Source organism: Bombus impatiens, unplaced genomic scaffold (genome assembly GCF_000188095.3).
Source record: "Bombus impatiens unplaced genomic scaffold, BIMP_2.2 scf_0127, whole genome shotgun sequence".
Taxonomy (NCBI): domain Eukaryota; kingdom Metazoa; phylum Arthropoda; class Insecta; order Hymenoptera; family Apidae; genus Bombus; species Bombus impatiens.
This window is the reverse complement of record NT_176546.1, coordinates 401,925-427,322: the sequence shown is the minus strand read 5'-3', so window position 1 is coordinate 427,322 and position 25,398 is coordinate 401,925. Positions and strand designations below refer to the sequence as shown.

The 25,398-nt window shown below is 33.6% G+C and overlaps 1 protein-coding gene across 1 annotated transcript; it reads right to left on the bottom strand.

The window, feature by feature from the left end:
* Window positions 1-1,905: 1,905 nt before the first annotated feature.
* LOC100747592 (cilia- and flagella-associated protein 58-like) lies at window positions 1,906-18,224 on the bottom strand. The gene is made up of 10 exons (XM_033318836.1): window positions 18,042-18,224; window positions 16,790-16,918; window positions 16,312-16,544; window positions 12,621-12,897; window positions 10,331-10,563; window positions 8,595-9,006; window positions 4,683-4,953; window positions 3,587-4,101; window positions 2,770-2,994; window positions 1,906-2,621 (listed from the first exon to the last, which is right to left on the bottom strand). Exons 2-10 carry the CDS (start codon window positions 16,904-16,906, stop codon window positions 2,349-2,351), a joined length of 2,556 nt encoding a protein of 851 aa, XP_033174727.1. The 5' UTR covers window positions 16,907-16,918; window positions 18,042-18,224; the 3' UTR covers window positions 1,906-2,348.
* Window positions 18,225-25,398: the final 7,174 nt, after the last annotated feature.

Below are 25,398 nucleotides of genomic sequence, written 5' to 3'. Positions count from 1 at the left end.
AGTATTTATAACGCGTTAGTTTTTTTAGATAGACTGACTTATTCGATTCCACATAAACGAGAGCCACTTAATCTTGCAAATATATAATTAATAATTATGTACTTTTGGTGGTCATTAACGACTTTATTGTTAATGAGAACACTTTAATCAATTAACTGCAGAATTTAGTTCTAGAAATCTCTCATAGGCTGCGTAAATAAAATCAAGCGATGACGAGTGTACACGTCAAACGCAGGGCAAATGTTACTATTATAAATTTTGCATCAAAATTAAGGCAGAACAATGATGGCTTACATTTTTATTCGAAAAAATTAACAATTCATTGTTGAAGAAGTTATTGTTATAGAATATTTCAAAATTGCAACGAAATAATAAAATTCATAAACAAGACAAATAAAAAAGAAATATAAGAAATTCAGTTAGTCTTTTCAGTGTAATATTTTTCAAAACAAGATACCAAACAAAGTAACATTTCACAAGCGAAGCACCAGTACCGCGACTGCTTACGAATTTTATTTTTTGAACAGACGACGCATCTTCGAAGTGGATTTGCTTTTGATAATATAGCTGATATAAAATTAGGGAAATGTTTTTCGATGAGACGTGTAGGTTTTGTAGTTGAACTCGCAGTTGGGCAGCCAGCTATCGAAATTTGTGTTTGCCGAATTGCATATTCCTCAATAATTTGTTCGGCACATTCGACCAAAAAATTTAATCGATTTAGTTTTCCGTTGTTTTTTTTTATGATACGTATGAGTTCAAACACATAACAGCTACAAGATGGAGAAATATTTTCTTGTAGTGCTTCTATTGCAATACATAGCAGTTTACTGGCAATGTAAAGTAAACATATCGCTACATGATATTTTTATTTCTTCTTATTAAAATTTGGAGCTTTATAATAAGCGGTAATTTTTTATTCTGTGCGAAGAGTATACACGTCAAACGCTGTTAATTGATTAAAGTAAACTCATCAATAACTAAAATAAATATTGTACTGAATGTACGTAGTACGCAAATCTGTACGAAATACCCAAAATACTTATATTTTTAGATTCACTTCTTTAGTTGTATTCGCGAAAATATGCGTTTGTATAGAAATTCAACCAATAATAGTAGGCTGTAAATTAACTGCGATAGTTTTAAATTAATGTAATAATTTTTGTGCATTTACGGAGAATTTAAATAAGCAAGAGATTTAGGTTACGGTACACGATTTCTTCTACATATTTTCCTCTAAAGATGAAATTAAGAAATAGAAGGGAAAGGTGAAATATTAATCTTTTTCTCCTCTCCGGTTTCTTTTCTTTCTTTTTGCAAGGTTTTTTATTACCGCTAACCGTAATTAATTTGGCGCCTGTTCGAGCGACAATAGATTTACGCGTCAATGAATACTCTCGTGGCATTCATCTGTGGTCATGCAATTGCTTTAGCTATTACTTCTCTGCTACAGTAAACCACAGATTAAGCTGAAAAGCAGAAGGCATGTTTGGAGCCATCGATATGTGAAAATGTGAAAGAATTGGGGATAGTAATTAAAAGTACTATACAAATTGTTATACACTACTGAAATAGTGGACATCGAAAAAAAGAGAGAAATAATTCCGAAATACGACAATGAATTTTTTAATTAAAGCATTAAAAAATATTATAAACTTCTGTTACTGCAAAACATTACAAATACATCATGATAAAATAGAAAGTCTAATTATTGCTTAAAAGATACAATCAAATCAATTCCAAATTTCTCAAAAGAAATATCCACCAAAGTCATTTAAAACTTCGTAGTATTTCGACAAATCCCTTAACCTACCCAGGTTAACATGGCAAAAGCAAACATCAACATTTGCTCCACCACCCTTGAAAACAAAGCAAATAAATCCCGACATTTTAGTTGGCCCAACCTTTAGATCCGTCAAAATGAAGAACGTCATCTTCAAATACTAAACAACACAATCAATAAAATTCTAGCTTCTGACTTCTTCCATCGTTACTTCTACTCTTTTCATAGAATCTTTTTTAAAAACTCAAGACAAAACAAAAGAGAAAATGGAAATGAATTGCTTCTTCTCCTCCTTTCTCCCACTTGTCGATGACACACTTTAACATCGTCGTAACGACGCGACGTCTCCCCACAGTTTGTAAATATTGACGGAAATTCTAAAGAGAACAAAGATAGAAAAACGAGGTTCGTGAGCAAAAAGAGTTTCGTAGACGAAAAAGCACACACAGAAATCCTGCAAAGTGTACTGTTATATTTTCATTACACCGTCGCGTCGCATTGTCGTCTCAACAAACAGACTGAGCTGCACCTTCTGTGCGTTAGCTTTTTGGCGAACGATACAAGTTCATCTGCACTCAGAGTCCACGACGAAACAATTTCTAGGCGTTGGAGTCGTCATGTTAAAGCCGCCCCCGCAGAATTTCTTTTGACTTTGACTTATAGCTGGGAAAACAGGTTGAGTCAAAGATTTCGGTTTCGATTCTTTCGATATGTGTAATTTCTTCTTCTGTATGAAGTATTTCTTCTTCAAATCGTTCATCTCGATGCTCATCCTATCCATGCCTATCCTGTACTCGCCCATTTGAACTTCGTACATGCTCAACTCAGCTAGTAGACACTGAAAAAAGGGAATAGAGTAATAAATAGGACCAGATCGACGATAGGCGAAGAAATCTTGAATCTCGCTTTTCCGATATTTTATGATCGTTAATATAAAATGTAAATTCTAACCAGAAACAGTTTTGTAAAGAAATTTATTTTTATACCTTCACTTTCTTCCCCCTCTCGCGCAATGCTTTTTGAGTTTTATTGAGAGAAACCATGGCCTCAGGTCCAGGATGCTTCGACAGAATTTCACGTAGATTCATATACAGTTTCTCGGTGTCTTTTATTTTCTTCTCCTTCTCAATCATGTCAGCTGCCATTTTTATCACTCGTTTTTGCAGAATTTGTATCTTCTTTAAAAGTTCGTAGGTACTTGGATCGGAACCCTGTTAAAATTTAGTAGCTATTTCATTGGAAAATAATATCTTTACCTGTGAGGTAAAGAGTGTCGACAATATAGATAGCGAAATCTTGATAATGTATTCTGTTATTTTCGAGAATCGGAACTACGTATCTTTTTAAAATCGTTTCTAACGATCCCTTTAAGAAAATTTTAAGCATTCCCACAATATTTCGTCATAAATAAAAACTGTTGTATTTTAAGATAAGAACTTCTTGAATCTATATTTATGTAAAAATTAACGGAACGTTAAAAATTTTTGACTGTACGTGACAAGTGCAACAAAAGTAGATCGCACGTGGCAGATACAAGGAAAGTAGGTTACACGTGTTAAGTGATAGACGAAACTTTTTCAGATAACGAGATCTATATGGTTGTCATTCCATGACACTATCTAAAAGGTGTAGATATATACGATAGATACGATTCGGACTTTTGGGCGCGAAGATTACTTGTGGGAAAAATATGAAAAATAAATCAGTTCACGTTTTCGATAATGTTATATGTCAAAGATAAGCAAATGTTCGCACACTTTTAAACGATGATTTATAATATTAAAAATAATCGAGACATCAAACCTCAAGCTTCCTCCATCTGTGAATGTTCAACGGCGTTTGCACTTCCTCCTCTAATGCCATCACTTTCAATCTCTCTCTTGTCAAGTCGTGATTCAAATGGAACACTTCTTTACGTAGATCACTCATGTTCTGAATATTCTTTATCAGCAGAGTCTTCTCTGTCCTCAGCTTCTTCACTTCCAACTTCAACAGCCTAATATCCTCCAGCCTTTGATTATACTGAACCTCTCCTCGTTGAAGGGTTCCATGCAAAACCTTTATTCTGCTATATTGAAGACTCAGCTCGTCGTTTCTTCGGACCAGTTGCGTGCCCAACATGTCCCTCTCGTTCATTATATTGTCGATATCCTTCTTATGTCGTGCAATGTCCGATTCGGCGCGCTGGATCACCTGCCTCAAGCTCTTTTCCTCCTGCTTCATCGACTCGATCTCACGTTTCAGCTCCGACACCTCCTTGCGGCTGGATTGCAACTCGACTCTCAACCCTTCTCTTTCCTTTTCTACTTTATTGCGTACTGCAAGGCAAATCGTAGCATGAAAACTCGCCGAAATTTTTGTCCTTTCGAAATTTTGTTAAATACTGCTCTCCTTAGCTAAAATCGTGCATTTAGCATTTTTGTTGCTATCTTTGCTTCTCTTTATTCAATCAAAAATATTCAGACATTATTTCAATGATAATCTATATAATACAACTTTGCTGAAAGGTAAAAGATATGGAGATCTTCGAATATTGGAAAATGTAAATATATCATTCAATGTACGTGTAAAAGGTGAACAAGAAATCGTGAATAGAATACTTTGTTATTTATCAAAAAACTTTCTGATCAGGGAAAGTCCACTTTAACAGCTTAGCCACCTTCCCCAACACAGTTTAACAATTAAAACTTATCCACAGACCCGTATTCACTAGATCCCTTTTCCTGCCTGCAACAAGCAAACCAACTTCCCTAACTTTAGCCAAACATTGGCCCGATACCAAAGAACGAGGCCAACTGTACAACAGAAAACCGCCAAAACTCAATTAACACATTATCACAGGTTAAGTGTTGTTGAAACGCGTATCAAACGGTTGTCAAAAGCGAAGAAGGCGGCTTACTGAACTCCTCTTTGATCAGTTGGCTCTCCTTGGTGACGATGTCCTCTTTCAGCTGCTCGATTTGGTGGCTTAACACCTTCAGTTTGTTCTTCAACTCCTGTATCTCGTCGTGCGCCTCTGTCAGGCTTTTGCCACATGCGTTTCTCTCAGCCCGAACAGTCTCGAACATATTCTGCTGCTGACGGTACTTAGCCTCGGTTTCAGCTAGCCGCTTCTTGTAGTTCGAGATCTCGACTTGCTTCAGTTTCACCTCGCTTATGTATTCCTCCACCTATTAACGCGACCAAGTTACACGACTCGATTAGTGACGTATGCAAATCGACGTGTTCGTTTCTATACGCTGGTGGTGGAGACGTTGCATGAACATGAGCAAGTTTTAACATTTACCTTGGCAACCAAGTTCAAATTATTATTAAAATTTAATAAATTCTATATTGTTATACGGTTATACTGCACAACGTCTTATTATATTCAGTTAAATTAGAAAATTTATTTTAATATTAGTATAGAATTCTATTGTATAGATTCTATCAAAAATCGTTTTGCAAGTTTAGTCGAAGTTAAAAATAATAAGTTAAGAAAAATTGTATACATATAGGAAACTTAATAAAATTCAAAATCTATGTAAAATTGTAGTGTGTTGAACATAGATCCCAACAAAAATGATAATTTTAATTTACCATACAAATGAAGTTTAATAAGTTTTATATTATACTAACAATTGTATATTACAATTAAATTGGAAGCTTTTAATATTTGAAACTTTTGCATACATTTCAACGTAGAATACCCAAAGGATTAAATTAAATTACATTAAATTAAATAATAATAAATAAATATAATAATAATAAATTAAATTAAATTAATTAAAGAAATTGTTGAAAGAAATATAAAATCAGATTCTCGATTACTAGGTTGACCCATAAATATTAAATGCTATCTCTACGTTAAGCAATTCATATAATGTCACAAACTTTGTAACTTGATATTGTTGCAAGAAGGAAATACTGCCACTTCTAGTAACGAGATGTTTCTGAAAACTAAAATTTACGAAAATGAGTCATCTAAAAGGACATAACCGTTTCAGTACTTGACGATGAGTGTAACGAAAACCTTGTGTGTCTTGTTACACCAGAATAGTTAGTAGTTATATAATTCACACCTTAGTCGAATAGCACTGTGTATGAATAATGGATACTCCGAAGGGCGCGTAGAAAGTTTGTTTGACAAGCGTTTTAGTAGCTGAGTGTCAAGTACGAAATGTTAGAATTTAGAACAACAGAATTTAGAACGGTGTTACGGAGTGGAAATTCAACGATTAGCACGAGAAATAACGCATTTGTTCACTGCAAATAAAAGAAAAATTTCCAACTATATTTTCACTAAATTTTTCCATGAGTATAAATACCTTTTATAGAGAAAAACCATTGATTCACTGGACATATTTCGTAACGTTACGTACGTGCTATAAAAGACTAAAATTTTTTGGAAATTTAACATACGTTTCATCCGTAGAGATTCGCACAAAGCTATTGAAAAGGGTACTAGAAGAGGATCATAGTACTATTAGGTGTAATCGCTATTTGTAAAGCGTTTGGATCAAATTCTACCCTTGCGTACAGTGTAGATCCTATCTTTGGTAGTAGTTACTAATCTGGTATTAATTACAATTTCATGTACAATCATGAAATGAGCAGGTTATATACATCGGATTGTACTGGCCATATACGCCTATCTATATGATGCGGTTACACACGATGCGTTCAACCACTGTTAAGACGCTATTTCCTCGAATACAGTAAATTCAATTTATTACATATCTGCTTATCAATATATACTCATCACACGTGTACGTTTGTACGAGTTGTATCAGTAAATCTAATGAAATATTATTTAGAGAGTTTATGACAATAGTTAGTTAATGATTGACGTAGATCAAAAATACAACTAAATAATGCATCATATTCTGTAATGAAATTTCTGGTATATAGCCAGTACATTAAAAAGAAAAAATTCTATATAGTGAATTTAAAAAATATCAAGGTTTACGTACATATGTATATATACATATACCCACTATATTAAACAATAAAGGTGACAAATATCGTAACGAATTATTTTACATTACCTAGTTTTATAACTACAGGTAGAAAATCTCAACAAGTCTACCTTTACTCAACCAATATTCAATCTCTGCTATATCAATAAAAGTTGTAAAGTGATGCAAAGGTTGCAAATTGATCAATTTCCTCGAAAGGGGGAACGTTAGGAAAACATAGTTACTTTGCTGTACCAAATCTTCGTGATGAATTGCCAAATCATACAGGATTACACCATTAATAAGAAGATTATAAACAATTTACCGGAGTCACCCCTGGAATGATGGCCTTGTCTGGTCGCAAATCTTTCGGACGGATCTCACGACTAATCCTGAGCAAACCTAAAATGAACGACCGACCTATGTCTACCTTTACCTCCCGCTGGCCGGCAAACCGTATATCCGTCAGTGCAATTCGCTTGATGTCTGTGCACACAGCAACCGTACCCGCTTGCCGATCGCTCGGCTGCACGTCTACCATACAACTTGGCTGACAGCTCACGCTATATCAACACCTATTATTAGATAGATGTTTAACAGCATGTCTACCTCTACTACTTCCATTATACCCGATTACGCAGTACACCTGAATAATTCCGCTTATCCTATCGCATACGCGCCATTTTCGATTTGCATGAGCAGCGGGAAGCTTGATCGATCGCGATCGCGCGTGATAAATGAACTTTATCGAATTCCTGAGGGTTTTTGATAGGAAAGAAGATTTATCGGTCAGACGGTAACATTAGAAATAGCAAATCCACCACGACATCTAATAACGAGTTCCAAATTTTTGTTTCCGCCAATTGCTAAATATATGCAAGTTTCTTTAACGGTAAAATTAATTTTAATTTCTATTACATGGTTATATATATATCGTACATATCGCGTCGAAACAGCAACTGGAGATATTAATCTGATGCTAGAGGTGGGACTTTTTTAAACGAATTAGCCAAATCGAGAACGAAATTTTATAGTTACATACACGTTGTAGATGTGGATAAATATAAATACAAAATATTAGTAGCATATTAGTAGAAAAAACGCTCAAGCGACCACATTGAAGAAAGACTCAAATCTCTCGCTTATTAAAGTTATTGCTCTATTAATTTTGAAAAACGATGCAATAAAAGTGTCAAATTATCATCTGGAATATTAAATTTTACTACTTCCGTAGTCTCTATATATTACTCGTAGAATTTAGAATTTTGCTTGGATAACCGTGAATAATGTACAGTTATACATATGTGGCCCTACATTGTTCACTACAGCACTATTCTCCTTGCCCGAACAAATATGGTATCATTTCACTTGTCTGATCACGGATCCACGACCCATTCCACTTCGCTCAAGCGTGAGTCACTCTCAGTTTATCTAACCTAGTCTGGTGTCTTATACTATTCGCTCAGTTGCATACGATCAAATTCTCCACTTTTCGTTCCTCTTACTAGTTATGCCATGTCTTACTTAGAGTTACGTCATATCTTGTTCGCATTCTATTTCTTTTTTCGTTAATTATCCGTAATTCTTCATCTACCTCTTTACTTATCTACTCTTATTCAATTTCTTCGTTCCTGTCTGATAAATTATTGGCTTACTTTACTTATTGTTAACGGTATATATCGATTTACGTATATTAATTTATACGTATATTACTTAATTGTTCGTTTCGATATTCGTTTCAGTAGAATACATTTTTTCAGGAACTTGTATGAAATTAAACAATATCAAACGCAAATGAATATTATATTTTTATGAGAATCTTACGAGTTCCTATTTTCCTATTTTACCTTTCTATCGCAATTACTAAAGCTTACCTGTTGTGCCAAATTCTGTGCGGTCAAGCTATGCTTATCCCTTTCTTTCTCCACTGCGCTCAAGAGCGAGTGAACGTCCATAATATCCCGCAATGAAGTGTCAAGCTCGTGTTCGATTTTCCTCCTACTGTACTCGCACACCGTCAGCTCGTGTTGCATTCTCCTAATATAGTCGCCTAAATTCTCCTTGGTACGAGCCAAGACATTTTTCTCGCGTATATGAACCTCCAATTCTTGCTGCTTGTCAACTAGCTGTTTTTGGCATATTATCTTCTGATGCTCTGCGTTCTTTGATTTCACCGATGTGTGCTTCAGCTGTTGTTCCAGGGTTGATCTCTCTATCTCAATCTTCTGCCATCGCTTCGTTATCGATTCTTTCTGAGTCTTGTGCTTCGAGACTTCTTCCCTCATCCTGCGACCCATCCCAAAAATTGTAGATGAAATTTAAGTGTAACGTTGGTAGCAAGATACTAATTCGTAAACTGCGGATTTTTATGCATTTATAGGAAATTCGAAACTGCGAAATTGCGCAGAGTATGCATAATATAAAAAAATATAGGAATTATCGTAATATTCAGTGAATGAAGTATATTTTTACTTAGCTTCCATTTATTTAATTAACTTAATAAAAATACGATATTGTATGAAAAACTGTAATCCTCTATTTTCAAAAGGAAACATGCTCAGTCATAAAAGTTCAAATACAGTTATCTAACTTTGTTTGTCTGACTTACCAAAAAAACTAAAACAGCGACTTAGTCACAAAATTATTTGTTCGATACAAATATTACAAAAAGTACAGAAAGCACTGGTACATATTCTTATTCTTTTTATGAAGCAGTTTTTTATCGGGTTCTATGTTTGTATATTTGATGATACGAATATATTTGGACTCAATTAATTATTATGTAAATGTTATAGTAAATATAATGCCAATACTTTTTGCAGCCGTCGTGTTTTTACGCGAAAGTACGAAAATGAAAACACTTCGCTCACAAAAATCCTAGAATAGAGTTACATCAGAAATTACAAGACATTCAGTTTTTTCGTGAAACTGGCGATTCATTAGGAAATTATTTAAGAGTTTATATTCGATTTACGTTAGGTTACTTAATTGTTAAGTACTTTAGTTAAACGATATGCATTTACCTGATATATGCGTCAATTACGACCAACGTTAAATGGCAAGTAGAAGGTAACTATACAATAACGAACGGTGTTAAATAATAGCAGATGTACGCATTACAGATTGATGCTTCTACATGCTGGCTACCTCTAAATAAATGAAGTAATTCAACGTAGTATTATGCGCTCGAACGATCATAAATTTCACATGACCATGTCTATACTGTTTTAATGTAGGAACAAATGTATAATTATTTATTAGTGCATCGATGCCGCGGAAATTGCAAAACACTCGTTTAACAAATGTAAAAAATAGCTGTAATATCTATAATTCTCGGTAAATTGTTGCATTACAATAGAATTAAACTGTCTGGTACTTAATAGAGCGTATTATACGACTGAACAAAATTATCAATTAAATGTTACTGTGAAATATCATTATCTGTTTCATTTTATAAAATTCTGTGAGTATGACTATATATATCGTTTAGCTTCCTGTTATTCAAAAATATAATTACAATAAATGCTAAAATATAACGCAAACAAACGAGTTCAGGAACGCTATTTATTCAATTATTATACTTCTCCATCCTAAAACATCATTTATGTACCTGTTTATGCTCTGCTTCCAATCTTTCAATTGCTTGTCCTTCTCCAACATTTCCTTGTCCAAATTTTCTATTTGGTTATTCGCATTCTCGAGATCCGATTCGAGGTTCAACTTCTTTACCGACAACTTGTTTATTTCCCTTTGCATTTTTTCGCCGGATGTTCTTTGCTCCTTCAGCAAACTCTCCAACTTTATTACGTTAGCAGCTGCTGCTTTTATCGATTCGTTTGCCGTCTAGCAAAGTATACAAAGCTGTTAATCGCAAGAATAAACATCGATAAGAACAAAAAATTTCGTATGAAATTGAATAGGTGAAGACGCGACGAAACTTCGAGTATTGAAAGTGGAAAATGAGCTTGAAGTCAGAGCGCAAAAGAATAAATTGTGACAATTGCAGATTTCAAATAAAACATTAAATGGAACGTCAGCGATATATGATAAGTCACTGCTAAATTATTTAGGTTAGCTATGTGTTATTATGGTGCTAATTTAATTTAATCTTTCACGCGAGTTCATCTCCTCAATTCAATTCTCAGGTGGTAAAACTAAATGTTTGTCCTACTTTATTTAACATCTGTCACTATGATATTTACAGTGTAAAGTATATAAATGAGATAAATTTACATAACAATTTAATTTAACGTATGATTATTATTTGAAATCAGAGTCTGAAAATTTGAAGATACAAGAACTTATTCTATACAATATTTTTAAATCTTATTTAGAGAAGAGAAAAAATTCTCATAGTACAGCTGGTCAAAGTTATGAGCAAGCATTTCCCTATTTATATTATCAATGTTCACTTTCTATTCATATTTAGTTGTAAGCAAGGTTTTGTATGGATATGTATCTTATTATATACAATAACTTATTGTATACAATATTTTGAAATCCTATGTCACAGAAACAAATAATAAATAATGATAGAGAATAATAACATAACATTAACATAACAAGGATTTGTATGGATATGCATCTTATTATATACAATATTTTTAAATCCTACGTCATAGAAAAAAGTAGTAAATAATGATAGTGGAGAGAAAAATTAGCATAACTTCTTATAATATAGTTGGTCAAAGTTATGAATAAGCGTTTCCCTATTTATATTATCAATATTCATTTTTTATTCATATTTAGTTGTAAGGAAAGATTTATATGGATGTAACTTCGGCCGTGACAAGAAATGAGACCAACTTACGCAATAAACTACTCTTTAAATTTCTTCTACCAACGATAAAAAAAGCAAAAGTTGACGAACAGCAAATGCAAACCAAATCACTGATCAAATCCATAACTTAAATTTAATCATACTCTTTCGAAGTAGACGAAATCGCAGCTGCCTATAAATTATTCTACCGGTTTCACGAGACTATCACCATCGTGTATCTCCACAGAACTGCCCAACAAGATTCCCGGCGGAAGTTTTCGATTTGCAGATCAAAGTCACGTCTTACAACCGCTCGGTGATCACCTCGTCGAGATAAGCTTTGTTCTTGAAAGCGAAATTCCACCGAGTGCTTGGAACTTGCTGCTACGACCAAGCTTCGCCGTTTCGTTTCGTTTCGTTTCGTTTCTACTGTAGTCCGCTAGAAACTTGTTGAACTTTCGCGTGCATTTGCTTGGTAAGAAGCATTAACGGGGAAGGAAAAGACGATTCGTTTGATTTTTCGGTCGAGAAAGAAGCTTAAAAGAAGTTCACAAACTTTTTAAGCGCGAATCTTGCGACTTACTCGCCGGCGCAAATCGAGAGATTTTAGACGATCGACGTTAAAGTTGATGTTTAAACTGGCGGATTGAAAATTGTTACGTGCACCGGTATTCAGCTTGATAAGCAAATTCACATTTTTATGAACGTAAACTTAACAGCTGAAACTTAAGTAGAAAATTGTTTTATATCTTAAATATTGTAAAAATATTCTAAATATTGCAACAGGAGTAACAAAATTTCAGATGTTATTCTCGAGGCTAAAATGAGATGAAAATTAAGAATCAAAAGATTACGTTTTAGGTTTTGTTTTTCAATTATTAACAATTAAAAATTAGTCGAAATGTATAATAATATTATACTTTGGACATTTTATATATTTTTGCATACTATGAGCTTTATATGCATTTCCCTTTTATCTACTACATACTGCAATCGGTATTATACTTTGAATACTAATATGTTTTTCTATATTATGAACTTTCTATGCATTTTTACATCTTTTCAATTTTCCTCCAATGCATAAAAATTCGCAGTTTACCCATAACATACGCCAAAATTACAGCGTTTAAAGATCCATCACCTCGAGATCGCTCGTCTTTATCGCAAGTCCTTCTTGCAACTGCAAGGCCTCTTCCTCTGCCCTCTGCCTGCCTCGTCGCTCTCTTGAGATTTCGTTCAGTTGTATATCCAGATTTTCTTGCATCTCGGCTATTTGATGGCCAGCAGAGCTACTTCTATCCTCCAGCTCCTCTATGTACAAAGCCATGTTCTTCAGTCGCTGCTTTAATGTGTTTATCTCGCTCACCAACTTCTCCTTTTCTTGTGCAAGACTTTCTTTTTGTTTTGCGATGCTCGTGCTGCAACCATTGAATCGAGGAACACTGTTAAATTTCTTTGTTATTGCTTAATATAAAGAATACAAAACGTATATTAAAATAGGAGTCTTCGTAGCTAATGTTTTTGACGATGAAAGAAAGCTCATTATATATAGAACGAATACACTAACAGTTTTAGTTGCTGTTTAGCAAATTTCAAACTGTGAAACATATAATATTTGTAAAACTAGTGTAAAACAATTAAGAAAGCTATCGACGGAATTTAATTGAGATTTTCATGAAAATATCTTCTCATGTTAAAAACTTGAGTGGTTCATTTGCGACCACATTTATGACGTTTATGCATTGCTGTTATTCTCTTGTGGTCGCGTCGTCGGTGATTGGTCAGAATACAGAGAGCTTGAGAGACCTGATATACGAGCTAAAGCTCGAGAGACACTGTAGAGACAATGTTACTGGTAAGAGACATGGTCTCTGGACTCGTGGGACACGTTGAAAATTTTAAATTCATGCGATTCGATATGATAAGGTAATCAGGATATGAAGTTTTTACCAGCTTAACGATCTCCGACGATGGTATAGCTTATCGTTAGCAATAAATTTTAAAAACTGGCTACTTCGTGCTAACTACTTACTTGCTAACATCTTCATTATTGATGATGCCGCGATATCCCAGTTGTCGCATATCCTTAAAGTTATCGTTAAAACCTTTCTTTTAATAGAACCAGAAAAGGCAAACAATAAAATAAGAAAATAACAAATGAACATATTTGCGGTTCTTTGTATTTTCTTGGTATTTAGAAACCGTATTAGTATCTTATTAAGATCTTATTAGTATTTACGTTGTACTCTATTCTGATATTTCACCAACGTTCCAGTTCGCTTCTTCAGGGCAGACCTGAAAATGAAATGTCGGAACAAAGCGCAACGTAGATACTAATATGAGCAGAATCGAAACCCGAAGAACTACAAACATGTCATCTAATTTATCGTGAGAGTTTAAAATCTAAAAAGCGAAATAAACAGTGATACAAGAATATATTATTATATTAATAGCAATATACAGGGTGGTTGGTAACTGGTGGTACAAGGTGGTGGAAAGGGGATGATTCTACGCGAAAAAAGTCGAAAATATAGTATAAACATTTTTTTTTTAATTTTTTTTTTTAATTTTTCCATTGAGACAACGATCTACAGTGAGATCCGTTATAACGTACCGCACGCGTACCGAGCGAAAATTCAAAGTCGATTTTCTCGAAAACAAAGCCTCAAACGAAAAATTTTTATTCTATATTTTCGACTTCCTTTTTCGCGTAGAATCACCCCCTTTCCGCTTGTACCACCAGTTATCAACCACCCTATATATATAAAAATAATATAATTACTAATAATGGTATATTTTGTTATGTATACATAATTATGTATACATGTATAACAAAAAAGTTAAAAATACAAAGCGACGAAAAAGAGAAATGTAAGAAGATACAAATATCGAGGACAACACATAACAAATATAAAGGAAACGGGAGAGTACAGAGACAGGTACGAGAGAAATTCAGGTTGCTCCTAGCTATTAAGCAACTACAAAGCTGTCGCGAGACCAGTGATATCGATCCAATGCGTTATCTCTTTGTAAGACAGTTGGCCAGAAGTTAAAGACAGCCCTCGCCTAATCCTTTGTCGAGATACGAACCAGAGAAACGAAACACAACATATTTACGAACTACTGTGCTACGAACTATGGTCCCGTTGGAGCGGAATTGCATTGTAGCCATGTTGACTGAACGGAGACGATCCACTATCGAACACGGTGGTATCTTCCTCGGGGATTAGACTCTGGACATCCGTGTGGCTTCAATGTGATCACAATGTATGTACATACAGCGGATCGATGTCTTGATGACAATATCGTTTACTATAAACATGTGAAATTTGCCAGGTAAACTGATGCGATTTAAACGAAGGTTGTCATTGATTGATCGTCATTGGTTGATTATCATTGATTTAAAAGAAGATGATCGTTGGTTGCTCGTAACATAATTTTTCTTCTTTTGTTTTTTTTATTTCGATAAATTAACGTTAAATATTAATTGCAAATTGGAGAACTGAATAGCTCAACTATGAAAGTTAATAAATTATTGATATGGTATACGCTTCGAACAAATTCACTGATTAACGTTAGCTTTTCTATGCTAGAAAATTATCAGAAAGCGTGAATAACGGGAAGATACTATTACTTGGAAAATCTAGAACGACTGAAAAATAAAAATAAATGGAAAATTCGCTATCCATTAAACATGGTATATGATATATACCATATTTTCTATTTTGAAAAGTATAGCTAACACGATTATATCGAGAAAATTTGATAATTCTAGCGCTTCATGCATAAATTACATCCTTTAAATATTCAAAGGTAATAAGCAGGAACCGTACTACATATTCCCTAAGGTTGATAGGATTTTGTTTGCACCGTCGGCAAACATGCGTGCTCACGTCCGGGGGAACATCGATTCGTCAATAACGCTGAATCGAATTAATCTGAAACGATGATGGAAATTAAATCCTCGGGCTATTCAGAAATTCCGCCATGAGTTTCACTACCATCACGCAGAACTGTGGCTGCCAAGGATTTCTAGACCAACCGGAGACTTTAATCCCCTTTTCGACGATCAAGTCATTCTTACGCTAGTCTTTTCTACTCGAGAAAATCCTCGACGTCTTTCTGGCTTGCGATTGTACTTTTCAGACACGTAGGGTCAATGAATTAAAAGGCGGGATATACGGGATGGCACACAAATCCACAGCCATGATATTTGGATGTTTCTAACAAATGTTCGTCGATATCGAGTGAAGAATTTGCTAATGTAAAAGGGATTTTGATATCAACTTGCGGAACATGTGTCTTATGAGGGATTTTAAAGGATCCTTCCGAGGATTCTCTTCATTAAACTGCGGATTTTTATACGTTTATGAAAAATTAAACGATTAATTATGCTTAAACTGCACATACACAATACACATAAATACACTAAATATCTAAATCATACTTGATATGTAAAATATATTGCTGCATAGGTCCAAATTTTTAAATTGTTTTCATATTTTTGTAGAAATGATCGATTGCGTGAGTTTGCATAAATATCCGCAGTCTAATGTTCGTTAATATATATATAAACTATATATATATGGAAGATTGAAAAATGAGAGGGCAAATCCTATTGGCTTTGAAAAAAAGTCGAAAAATTCAAGAAGAGAGAATATTTAAGAAGCTATTAATTTGTACAAATAAATTACAAATTACAAGACACAATTTCGTGTATCGATAAAAATAACCGATATATATGAAGGAATCCGAAATAAACGAAACACCACGTAGATATAGTAGTAGCTAGTAACGTAGTAGAAGCTATAAAATATTAAGAAGGAACTTACTCTTCAGTAGCGGCTAGCTGTCTGTTCTTCTGCGCAATTTCCTGACTCAATTGCTGTACGTTCACTCTCAAATTTTCAATCGTGTCTTGTGCATTTTGCTCGCGCGTGTGAGCGGCATCCGCTCGCTTTATCGCGTTCAATACGTCTTGCTTCAGCTTCTCAATCTCTTTTTCATTCGTAGAAATCGTATGCGTTAACTCGTACACTTTGTGATCGCTTGTAAACAATTCTTCCTGTGTTGCAGAGTGTATTCCGATTAGATTTAAAGTAACTATAGTTTCGTTTTATAATAAAACTGATATAACTAATATTAAATTGTTCTATATAATTTACTAAAATTTCGATAAAATTGTTATTACATAGAGAGCTAAGTGACCTAAATACACCTTGTAACTCTGAGACTTTGGAATCGGTTTTTACTTAAGCTTTTGCAGCTACAGCATTAACTAGTCACGAATAACATACATATCGATTATACCCTTAACATATTACATCTCTCCGTCAAGTCTTTTTCTGTTCTGTAGGCTTTGTACAGAGACTCGTAAAGTTTAGTGTATTCTGCCATGAAAGGAGCCAGTGCCTCATTGGATTTCATCTCTTGCAATACCTAAAGAATAAAGTAGCTAATATAATTTCGGTTTTAATTTCTAATTCGTTTTTAATATTAATCTATTTGCAAATTCCAATTATTCCACGATTAAATTTCTCGAATTACTTTCAAATACTGCACAATTTGTTTTTTCTTAATATCAACTCATAAATTTCACATACTCCGTAACTCAAAATCCTCAACAAGCGGTTGCTATTTTCCTAAGGCAGGCAACTGTACCCCCCCCCCCCAATAATTTGAATAGATCCTCAAGAAGCAACTCAAAATCAATAAAAATTAAATGACTGTTTAGAAACGCGCTACAAATTCAGTCAGTTAATATTCATATTAATAAACATTTGCACTTTTGAGTACGAAATCTTTGAATCTGAAACTTATATAATAAATTCTTTATTGCTCGCAAATTCGATTCTTAAAGGATTTACTAAACTCCTAATAATTCATTTAATAATTTAAATTTCATGTAATAAAGGATTTGCCAATTTCTGTCAAATTTATGTTTCCTTAATATCAACTCATAAATTTCCATATTCCATATTCCATGATAAAAAAAAAACAAAAGGCAACACGAATTCAATTAAAATTTAATCACTTTCCAGAGAAGTGCAATAAATTTGATCACGCAATATTCGTAGCAATAAACACTCGCATCTTTCAGTAGGAAACCTTTGAATATGTACCTTATTAACTTATTATTATTACTGCGATTCTTAAAGGGTTTATTAATTTCCTAATAATTCATCAGGCGCATCTTACTTTCCATAAATGTTAGAGAATTTGCTAATTTCCTGTGACTCTTAAAAAATTTACTAATTTCCTGATAATTCATCAGATGCATCCTATATTCTATAAACGTCAAAGGATTTGCTAATTTCCTTTGATTCCCCAAGAATTTACTAATTTCATAATAATTCGCTAGGTGCACTGCACCTTTCCATAAACGTTCTAACGTATACCTTTTTTTTAATGTCTATATGCAAATCTCGATATGTTCCTCAATTTACTTTCGCTCATCAACCATAGCAATTAAAGCTGATCTCCTGCGAAAAACTATGCCTTACGTACTCGACGTATCATTCCCCTTAATTAAAGACTGTTCGAGGCGAATAAAAACACTCACCTTCGAGTAATCCTTCTCGAGGTCGCAAAACGTGCTGCTGGCCGAGCTGCCCTCTGACGCGGGTTCGCTGCTCTCACTCCCCTCATCCTGAAATGCGTTATTCCACGCTAACAGGATATCCGTCGCGTCCTCCGTGACTTTTTCACGATCATCGTCACCTAGCCGCGCCACTGACCTCACGATATTAATCACCGCCACGAACCCGATAAGGATCCACGTTAATTTACCACCATGCTATTTTTTTCTCATTATTGTCTTGTTATTATCGAGTTTACGAGAGCTCTAATCAACCATTGATAGTCGAAGCACAAGTTTTCATCTAATTCGAGGTTTCAACGAAGTCAGTTTCAGAGATTCTGTGAGTTTGTGTAGCCTCGTTATTAGCGATTGATGCTACGCCTGAGACCTTGCGTTTATCAAGCTTTATTCGAGACATTATCGCACAGAGTTTTGATTCATGTTGGATTATCTCGATGTTGTTTGCATGTGAGGATGTTATAAAAATGGAGTTTTAATTCAGAGTAGTAAAATTATATAATAATTCCGAGATTAAAGAAAATTATTGAAAATTTCACCGATTTTTTCTCTCTTTTTTTTTAACCTTTTGCACTCCTATGTCAAGTGTGACTTTTTTTCATCGGTTTTTATCTCAGGAACTTCTTTGTCGACTCCCGCTCGACATTCCTTCAGTCCCACCTTTTTTTTGTAAAACATGCGAAAGAAAACCAGGATTGCATCAATTGTTTCAAGATATATCATACACTCAAAAATTATAAAATACAACAATAGTGTGAATAAAATTGGTATTTAAATGAATTTTGTTTCTTACTTTATTTATTTAAATTATCTTATTTTTTAGTTAAAGTAAATTTCAAATAAAACACTTAAAAGCGTTGAGAGCTGCTGGTAACGAAATTGAAATAAAATTCGGAGTGCGAAGGGTTGGGAATCACCTAAATTTTATTCGTTATAGAATTTTTTTTAAATATTTTAGATAAAATTATTTAGAACAGTGAACAATTAAAACTTGCATTAAACATTTAATCGAAATTTTATTTATATCATTAAGAAGGCAAATCTTGTCTACAATCAACCACGAAAGTCGTCGTACACTTTATCGAAATACCTTTCGTTTAAATCTTTCATTTAAGAAAAATTTTCGATTTAGATTTAGGATTTAGATTCAATTTAAGATTTAAGAAAGATATTACAACATTGTATAATAACATATTTCTTAACAAGGTGATAATAAAATAATTTCTGAATAAAATTGTCCATTTTGCAGGATATACAGTGACTTTTGTAACAGACTATAACTTTACTTCTTTTCCGAATATACTATACCTAAGCATTCTAGCTATAAATTGGACAATTTATTAAATAGTGTAATCCTTTTCGTTTGAAAAATATTTTTCTGACCTAAGTGAGTCAAAATAATATTATCTATACGATTATAGAAGATTAAAAAAATACTCGATTAATAACTATATCCTACCAATGATTTTTAGAATTCGCGCAATGGTCTCAGACGAATCATCGTCTCCGAATTATTTTGAAGAAATTAAAAAGAAATCTAGGATTCTAATACAGAATTAAATTAAAAAAACAGTACGTATAGTTAGTGAAATATTTATAATTCTTTCGTTTAAAGAATGTCTTACCGCAGATAGTCGCGCGGTTAGGTTATCGATATTTGAATGAGTTCAATTTTAATAACAACATCGGCTTGTTTATCTGGTCCATTGCTTTTTCCTGGCTTATCGTCGTCCATCATACTTATTAGGTTGTTAAAAAAGTTATTACGCTATCAAATTACATCTAAAAATTGCAACATGCAATTTAATAAACCGTATGTATAAAAGCGAGCAGGAAAAAGAACTTTGTAAAAAGTCGGGCGCAGGCTGTTTAAACATTATTCTATGATCACTTGATCGTGCTCGATTTATAATGACCGAAATGAATGTAGACGAATATACATACACAAAATGAGGTAGATAAACTGCGGCAAACATTTTCTCCAAAATCGTTGCATATATCGAACTGCTTTTAGCTTCGATTAAACAGGACAAGGGACTGGTCGTTTTAAATGTAATATATTCTGAAAGCGATTCTTCGAGGGGATGAAATTTTCCAACTTCTCGATATTCTAAATAGAATATTCTTGAAAATTTGATATTTAATGTTTTGTTATTTGGATAACTTTTGTCGATTTTTTTATTCCGTATAGTTGAAGAATTATGACGGCAAATGTTACGTGATTTTGAGAAATAGTGGAATGAAAATTCGAACAATTCAAGTATACCTTACTAAATATACTAGCAAACGTATTATAATATATCAGATGTATTTAAAAATGATCGTTTTAAACATTTTATATTAAAAGGATATGCTTACGTCTAAGCCAGCGTTCATCTCCATGTCCATCATGATGATAGCAGAAAATATTCCGACTCTTGTTTTAAGCGAGATTTATCCCCTTCACAGTAGGTATTGCACCAGAGTTTAACCAAAATGAATTAAGATCAAATTTAAAATGTATTATTATAAAATGCATGAAATGTAAACTATGTACACGAGGATTGTCTTTTGCTATTAAAAATCGCAAGTATGCTTAAGATGAAAGACGATGATATAAGAAGATAAGGAAAGTTAAGTATACGGGGTATCCTGTATCTGCTAAATCAGGATCACGATTGAACGAAGATTTATGTGTACTACTACTGCACAAATTCCACTGTGTAGTGAACAATGCAAGATGAAAGAATGTCCTATCCAAGGAGTCCAGTATCATAATTTCCTTTGTTGACTAGTATCCATGGTAGCCTTTGGTAGCCTCTAATTCCTTTACAGATACGGCGATAAATCAATATCCAGGTTGTTGCTACGTACAATGTATAATATGATAAAAAAAGGGAATACGTGTGCATAATGAAGGTACAAGTCCATGAATAACCCTTTGAGTGTTCGACTGACAGAATTCTACTTAAATGAGACTGTCGATGATCTTAATAAAAATATGATTGCTATCATTTTATGATAGCTTAAAATTTCGAAAATGAAGTAAACGAGAAAGAATTACAAATCTCTTATATTCTTTTGTAATTATGGAGAAACGATAATTGTGTATATTATTGGATATATGTTTTCATACTAAGAGAATATTTCCATACATATGCATAGAGAGAATATTTTGAAACGTTATGACAAGGAGGCACTATGACAGTGTCACTATGCTAAAGAGCCGAAAATTTGCGAGGATGTCGCGTTTTGCACGAAAATAACAGGGGTGTACGTATATATATGTGTTATATCAGTGTACCCTGAAAGTGTGGAACATCGGAGTGTCGTGTATAGTGTAGTTTGTGGTGTATTTGTGCATCTGTTTATTCATGCGTTTATTCTGCTTATATCATGTACATTTGTTTCCACAATTATATTTTTTCCAAATCACTATTCCTTCCTTTAATTATCGTTTTATAAGCTTAAGCCTTTTACTAACGAGTCAAGCGTTACTTATAATAGCAATTCTATAGTTTAAAACATCTTAAAAAGTTGTGTACATATTATTATTTATAATGCATATCGGACATAATCCAGAATTAATCGATCCTTCGACCTTATTCTTTGCCACTCAAAGGATTACAGCAAGAACCGAGCGCAAGATCGAGATTGGCTAAATAGAAAAACGCATTGAACGAAAATATCATTGTATTAATAAAATTGCCAGCGTTCATATATATATATTAACATTTTACATCGTAACACTTAGTCATATGTATATATGTATGTATGTATGTATGTATGTATAGTATTTATATATACTAATTCTCCCATACTAAATTGTCTTAAGCTCTATTTTACGGTATTTAATATCTGGAGTCGTTCATAGTACGGAAAAAAAGAGGCCTATACATTCGGCATTGAACAACACCTCTTAAACACCTTGAATAACAAACTTTATTTACATTCACGTTCTTAGTGTATCCCATTACCGAAATCACCATGTTATACTATATTCGAATATTGGCGAAACACGCAATATTACGAATATTCTCCTCCCCTATTACTCGTAATTCGCATACATACTAACTGCGATCCTCGTCACATGATCACGTTCAACTCTTGAATCCTTCATTATCATGTCTGTTAAAATATCCCCGTTCAACTTCTTCTTTCTTCGATATCGTAATATTTTTTACTGGTCGAAAATAGTCGAATCAAAGTTACGAACTTAGGTTACAAAATTTCGCCGTGGTGGATGGATGTCGTACTTTCGAGTTTCTGGAATTTGAAGATTGGAAAAAAGAAGAAATAAATACATTTAGGAGGGAAAAGATCATAAATCAGAAGGTTCTTTAAATTTTTAGCTTGCGTCACAATTGGATGACATATTTGTGGTTCTTCCGGTTTCAAGCGTGTTTTTATTAATACGTTGCGCTTTATTTCGTTCCCTGAACATTACAGTTCCCCTTTTCCAACATAGCTCGCTTAAGAAAATTTTCTTTCGAGTCTGCCTTAAAGAAATGAACTCTAACGTACACGAAATGCTGGTGCAAAAATGCATAGCACGATTGATCCCGAAAAGCCAAAAGCATGGCGAAATTGTAATTTCCCAAGAGATTTTTATTTGAAAGAAGAAAGTTGTGCAGGAAAATTCGTTTCATAGAATCCAAGTTGAACGCGAACCACGTAAATGATACACGCATACACGTACGCCTGGGCAAATAATATAAAAATAATTCTGAGGTACTCTCCACTCCTCGTTAGTCAGAATTTTCTAGCTAATTGGCAGATCACGTTCGTCGCGACTTTTTTCTCGCCGTGGCACCCTAAAATGACACGTGACTTTGCTGGATACCACCGCGCTATCTTCTTTTTACTCGTCGGTTTATCCTTTTTCACTCTTCCTCTATCGCGTTTCTTTCTTCTTCTCTCTGCTTTATTTTTACTCTGGTTTAAGTTCGTTTCTCCGTCTAAGCACAGGCTAATATGCGACATTTAGGCACAGGGGAATTCCTGGTTACCAGAACAATACGCGCATGAACGGGGAGAAAGAACAACTGGAGAGATAATTGAATGGAAACCTCGAATAAGGATTCATAACACATTTTGGTCGAAATTCAATTAAAATTAAAGTATAGTTCTACAGTCGCTGTCGATTATTTTAGTACAGTAGAACTCCATTTATCTGAATTCCACTTATTCTAACGGAATTTTAATTGAATTCACTCATCTGAACGCAAGCTCCTATCGTGCGAAGGAAAAATAAAAGGTGGCGATGAGCTTCTATTATATGAACTCCAATTACATAAACTATCTGTCCCCTGACATGTTCAGATAAATGGAATTTTATTGTAACAATGATATAATTTCTATTTTCGATATAACAGTATTGACTTCTTTTAGAGAAAACGAAAAAAAAAAATTAAAAAAATTGAGCATTGCATGATTAATCATACTTCGTACCTCGTCTTTGTAGTCGTAAGGCATTAACCAACGATTCATAAGCCATGAACAAACCGCAATGTGAAATTCACGCGAAATGCATGCTTTTGCCATAACTTCGTACACGAAGAATTTAACGACACTGTTAGTTCTATTCGATGATCGTTAAGTATTATTACGGGTTGTAAAATAGATAGCGATGAAAGTCCGATTAGATATGGTGTTTTGAACAATCGCACAGTGTGGCATTTGAATGAGGATTCGGGACAAACATTTTTTTAAATGCATATAACGTGCATATAACGTTTCCTGAAGCTCGATATCAGAGGATCTGACGCGAGTAAAAATCTACTCATCGCATCTTTGTTAGTATTTCCCCTGTTTCCTGGATCAGCTTAAATACCTTACATATTTACTTCTTACTATCTAAGCACACATGATGACGTTTGAAAAAATAGTGTCGATGCTGAAAACAATCTATTCATTTTTTTCTTTTTTTTCTTTTTTTGTAATATCGTGCAGAATTTGTTTAAGATATTCTGTCGAATAAAGAACAAAGTTTTTGTGCAACTTGAAAAATTTCCTTGCCATAAGCGTGGTCTTTAACCACGCCACAGTTACGAAAGGATATCACTAAAACAATTAAAAAACACCCAGAGCAGTAGTTTTTGGCAGAAAAAATTATATAGAAACGTAATACGATACTTTCTTGACAAAGAGCAACCGAAATTACAGGATAGTTTGAGCCGTTTTTTTCTGAATTGCTCTTTAAAGATAGGAATGTTCAAGATGGAAATTAAAGTTATACATATCTTTGCCCAAATTCCCCACATTTAAGGTGTGACGAACGCTATTTAACAAGACTGGACAAACAAGAATGTATAACGAACGAGTGAGCTAATTTTTAAGTGACTATGTATACAAACGATCGTTAGTAATTCTTTATCGATTTTTTGAGGGAATCATCGTTTACATTTATATTACTTACAGACGATGATATCGTGAAATAGTAAGATCAAAATCGAGCAATGATTACTTCGGTTTTCGTCCGCTATTTGCCACACTGTGGATCGATGCGATCGACTAGCTCAGAAAGTGAAATTGGTAGATTGCACGTTTCTAATCGAAAGCAGGGTAACCACTGAATTCATTACGTAAGATCGCGTACACGTCGTTGTTTCAAAATCATTTGCCATTATCTAGTTTTGTACTCTATTTAATGTAGTTTGTCCTCCTTTAGAAATTCGAACTTTCCATTCTAATAATAAGGAATGAATGAAGTTTTATATAAGTTGGTAATAGTAAGAATAATTAATAGTAATTGAAATTAAAAGCTAGATACATTTTGTTTTCTCGTTATACTGATATACTAAAATATACTTAGTAAAGCGCAAAGGACATATCTTTTTTTCATTATTAGGGTTTCCTAATAAATGAAATATTTCTTCTTAGAATTTCATAGAATAATCCAAGTTTCGAGCTAGTATTTTGCCACTTAGATATACCCTGTTTAATCATGCTGGTACTTTTCAAAGAAATACGTCTAAAACATTAAAATTGGCAAAAGTTTCCTTTCTATCTTGATTCTAATTCTTCTAAAATAGATAATTTCTCAAACTACTGAATACGATTAAATTGTCCAGAATTGTATATATTTCCTTATTTGGCCAACTTTTGTGAAGATTTACATCTTGAACGTAGAAATTAGAATTTTTAAAATAATCGATGATAATTCAATCCTATTATTGGACTGAGTATACTACGCTATCGAGCGACTAATTAGCCAAGAAATTATTATTATATGTAATATCGCATATGTAATTAATTAGATAGGAAACATTGGCAGTAATCGTTTTACGGTATATGAACAATAACTCATTCGAATTCAATGATTACCCTAGATAATTGTTAT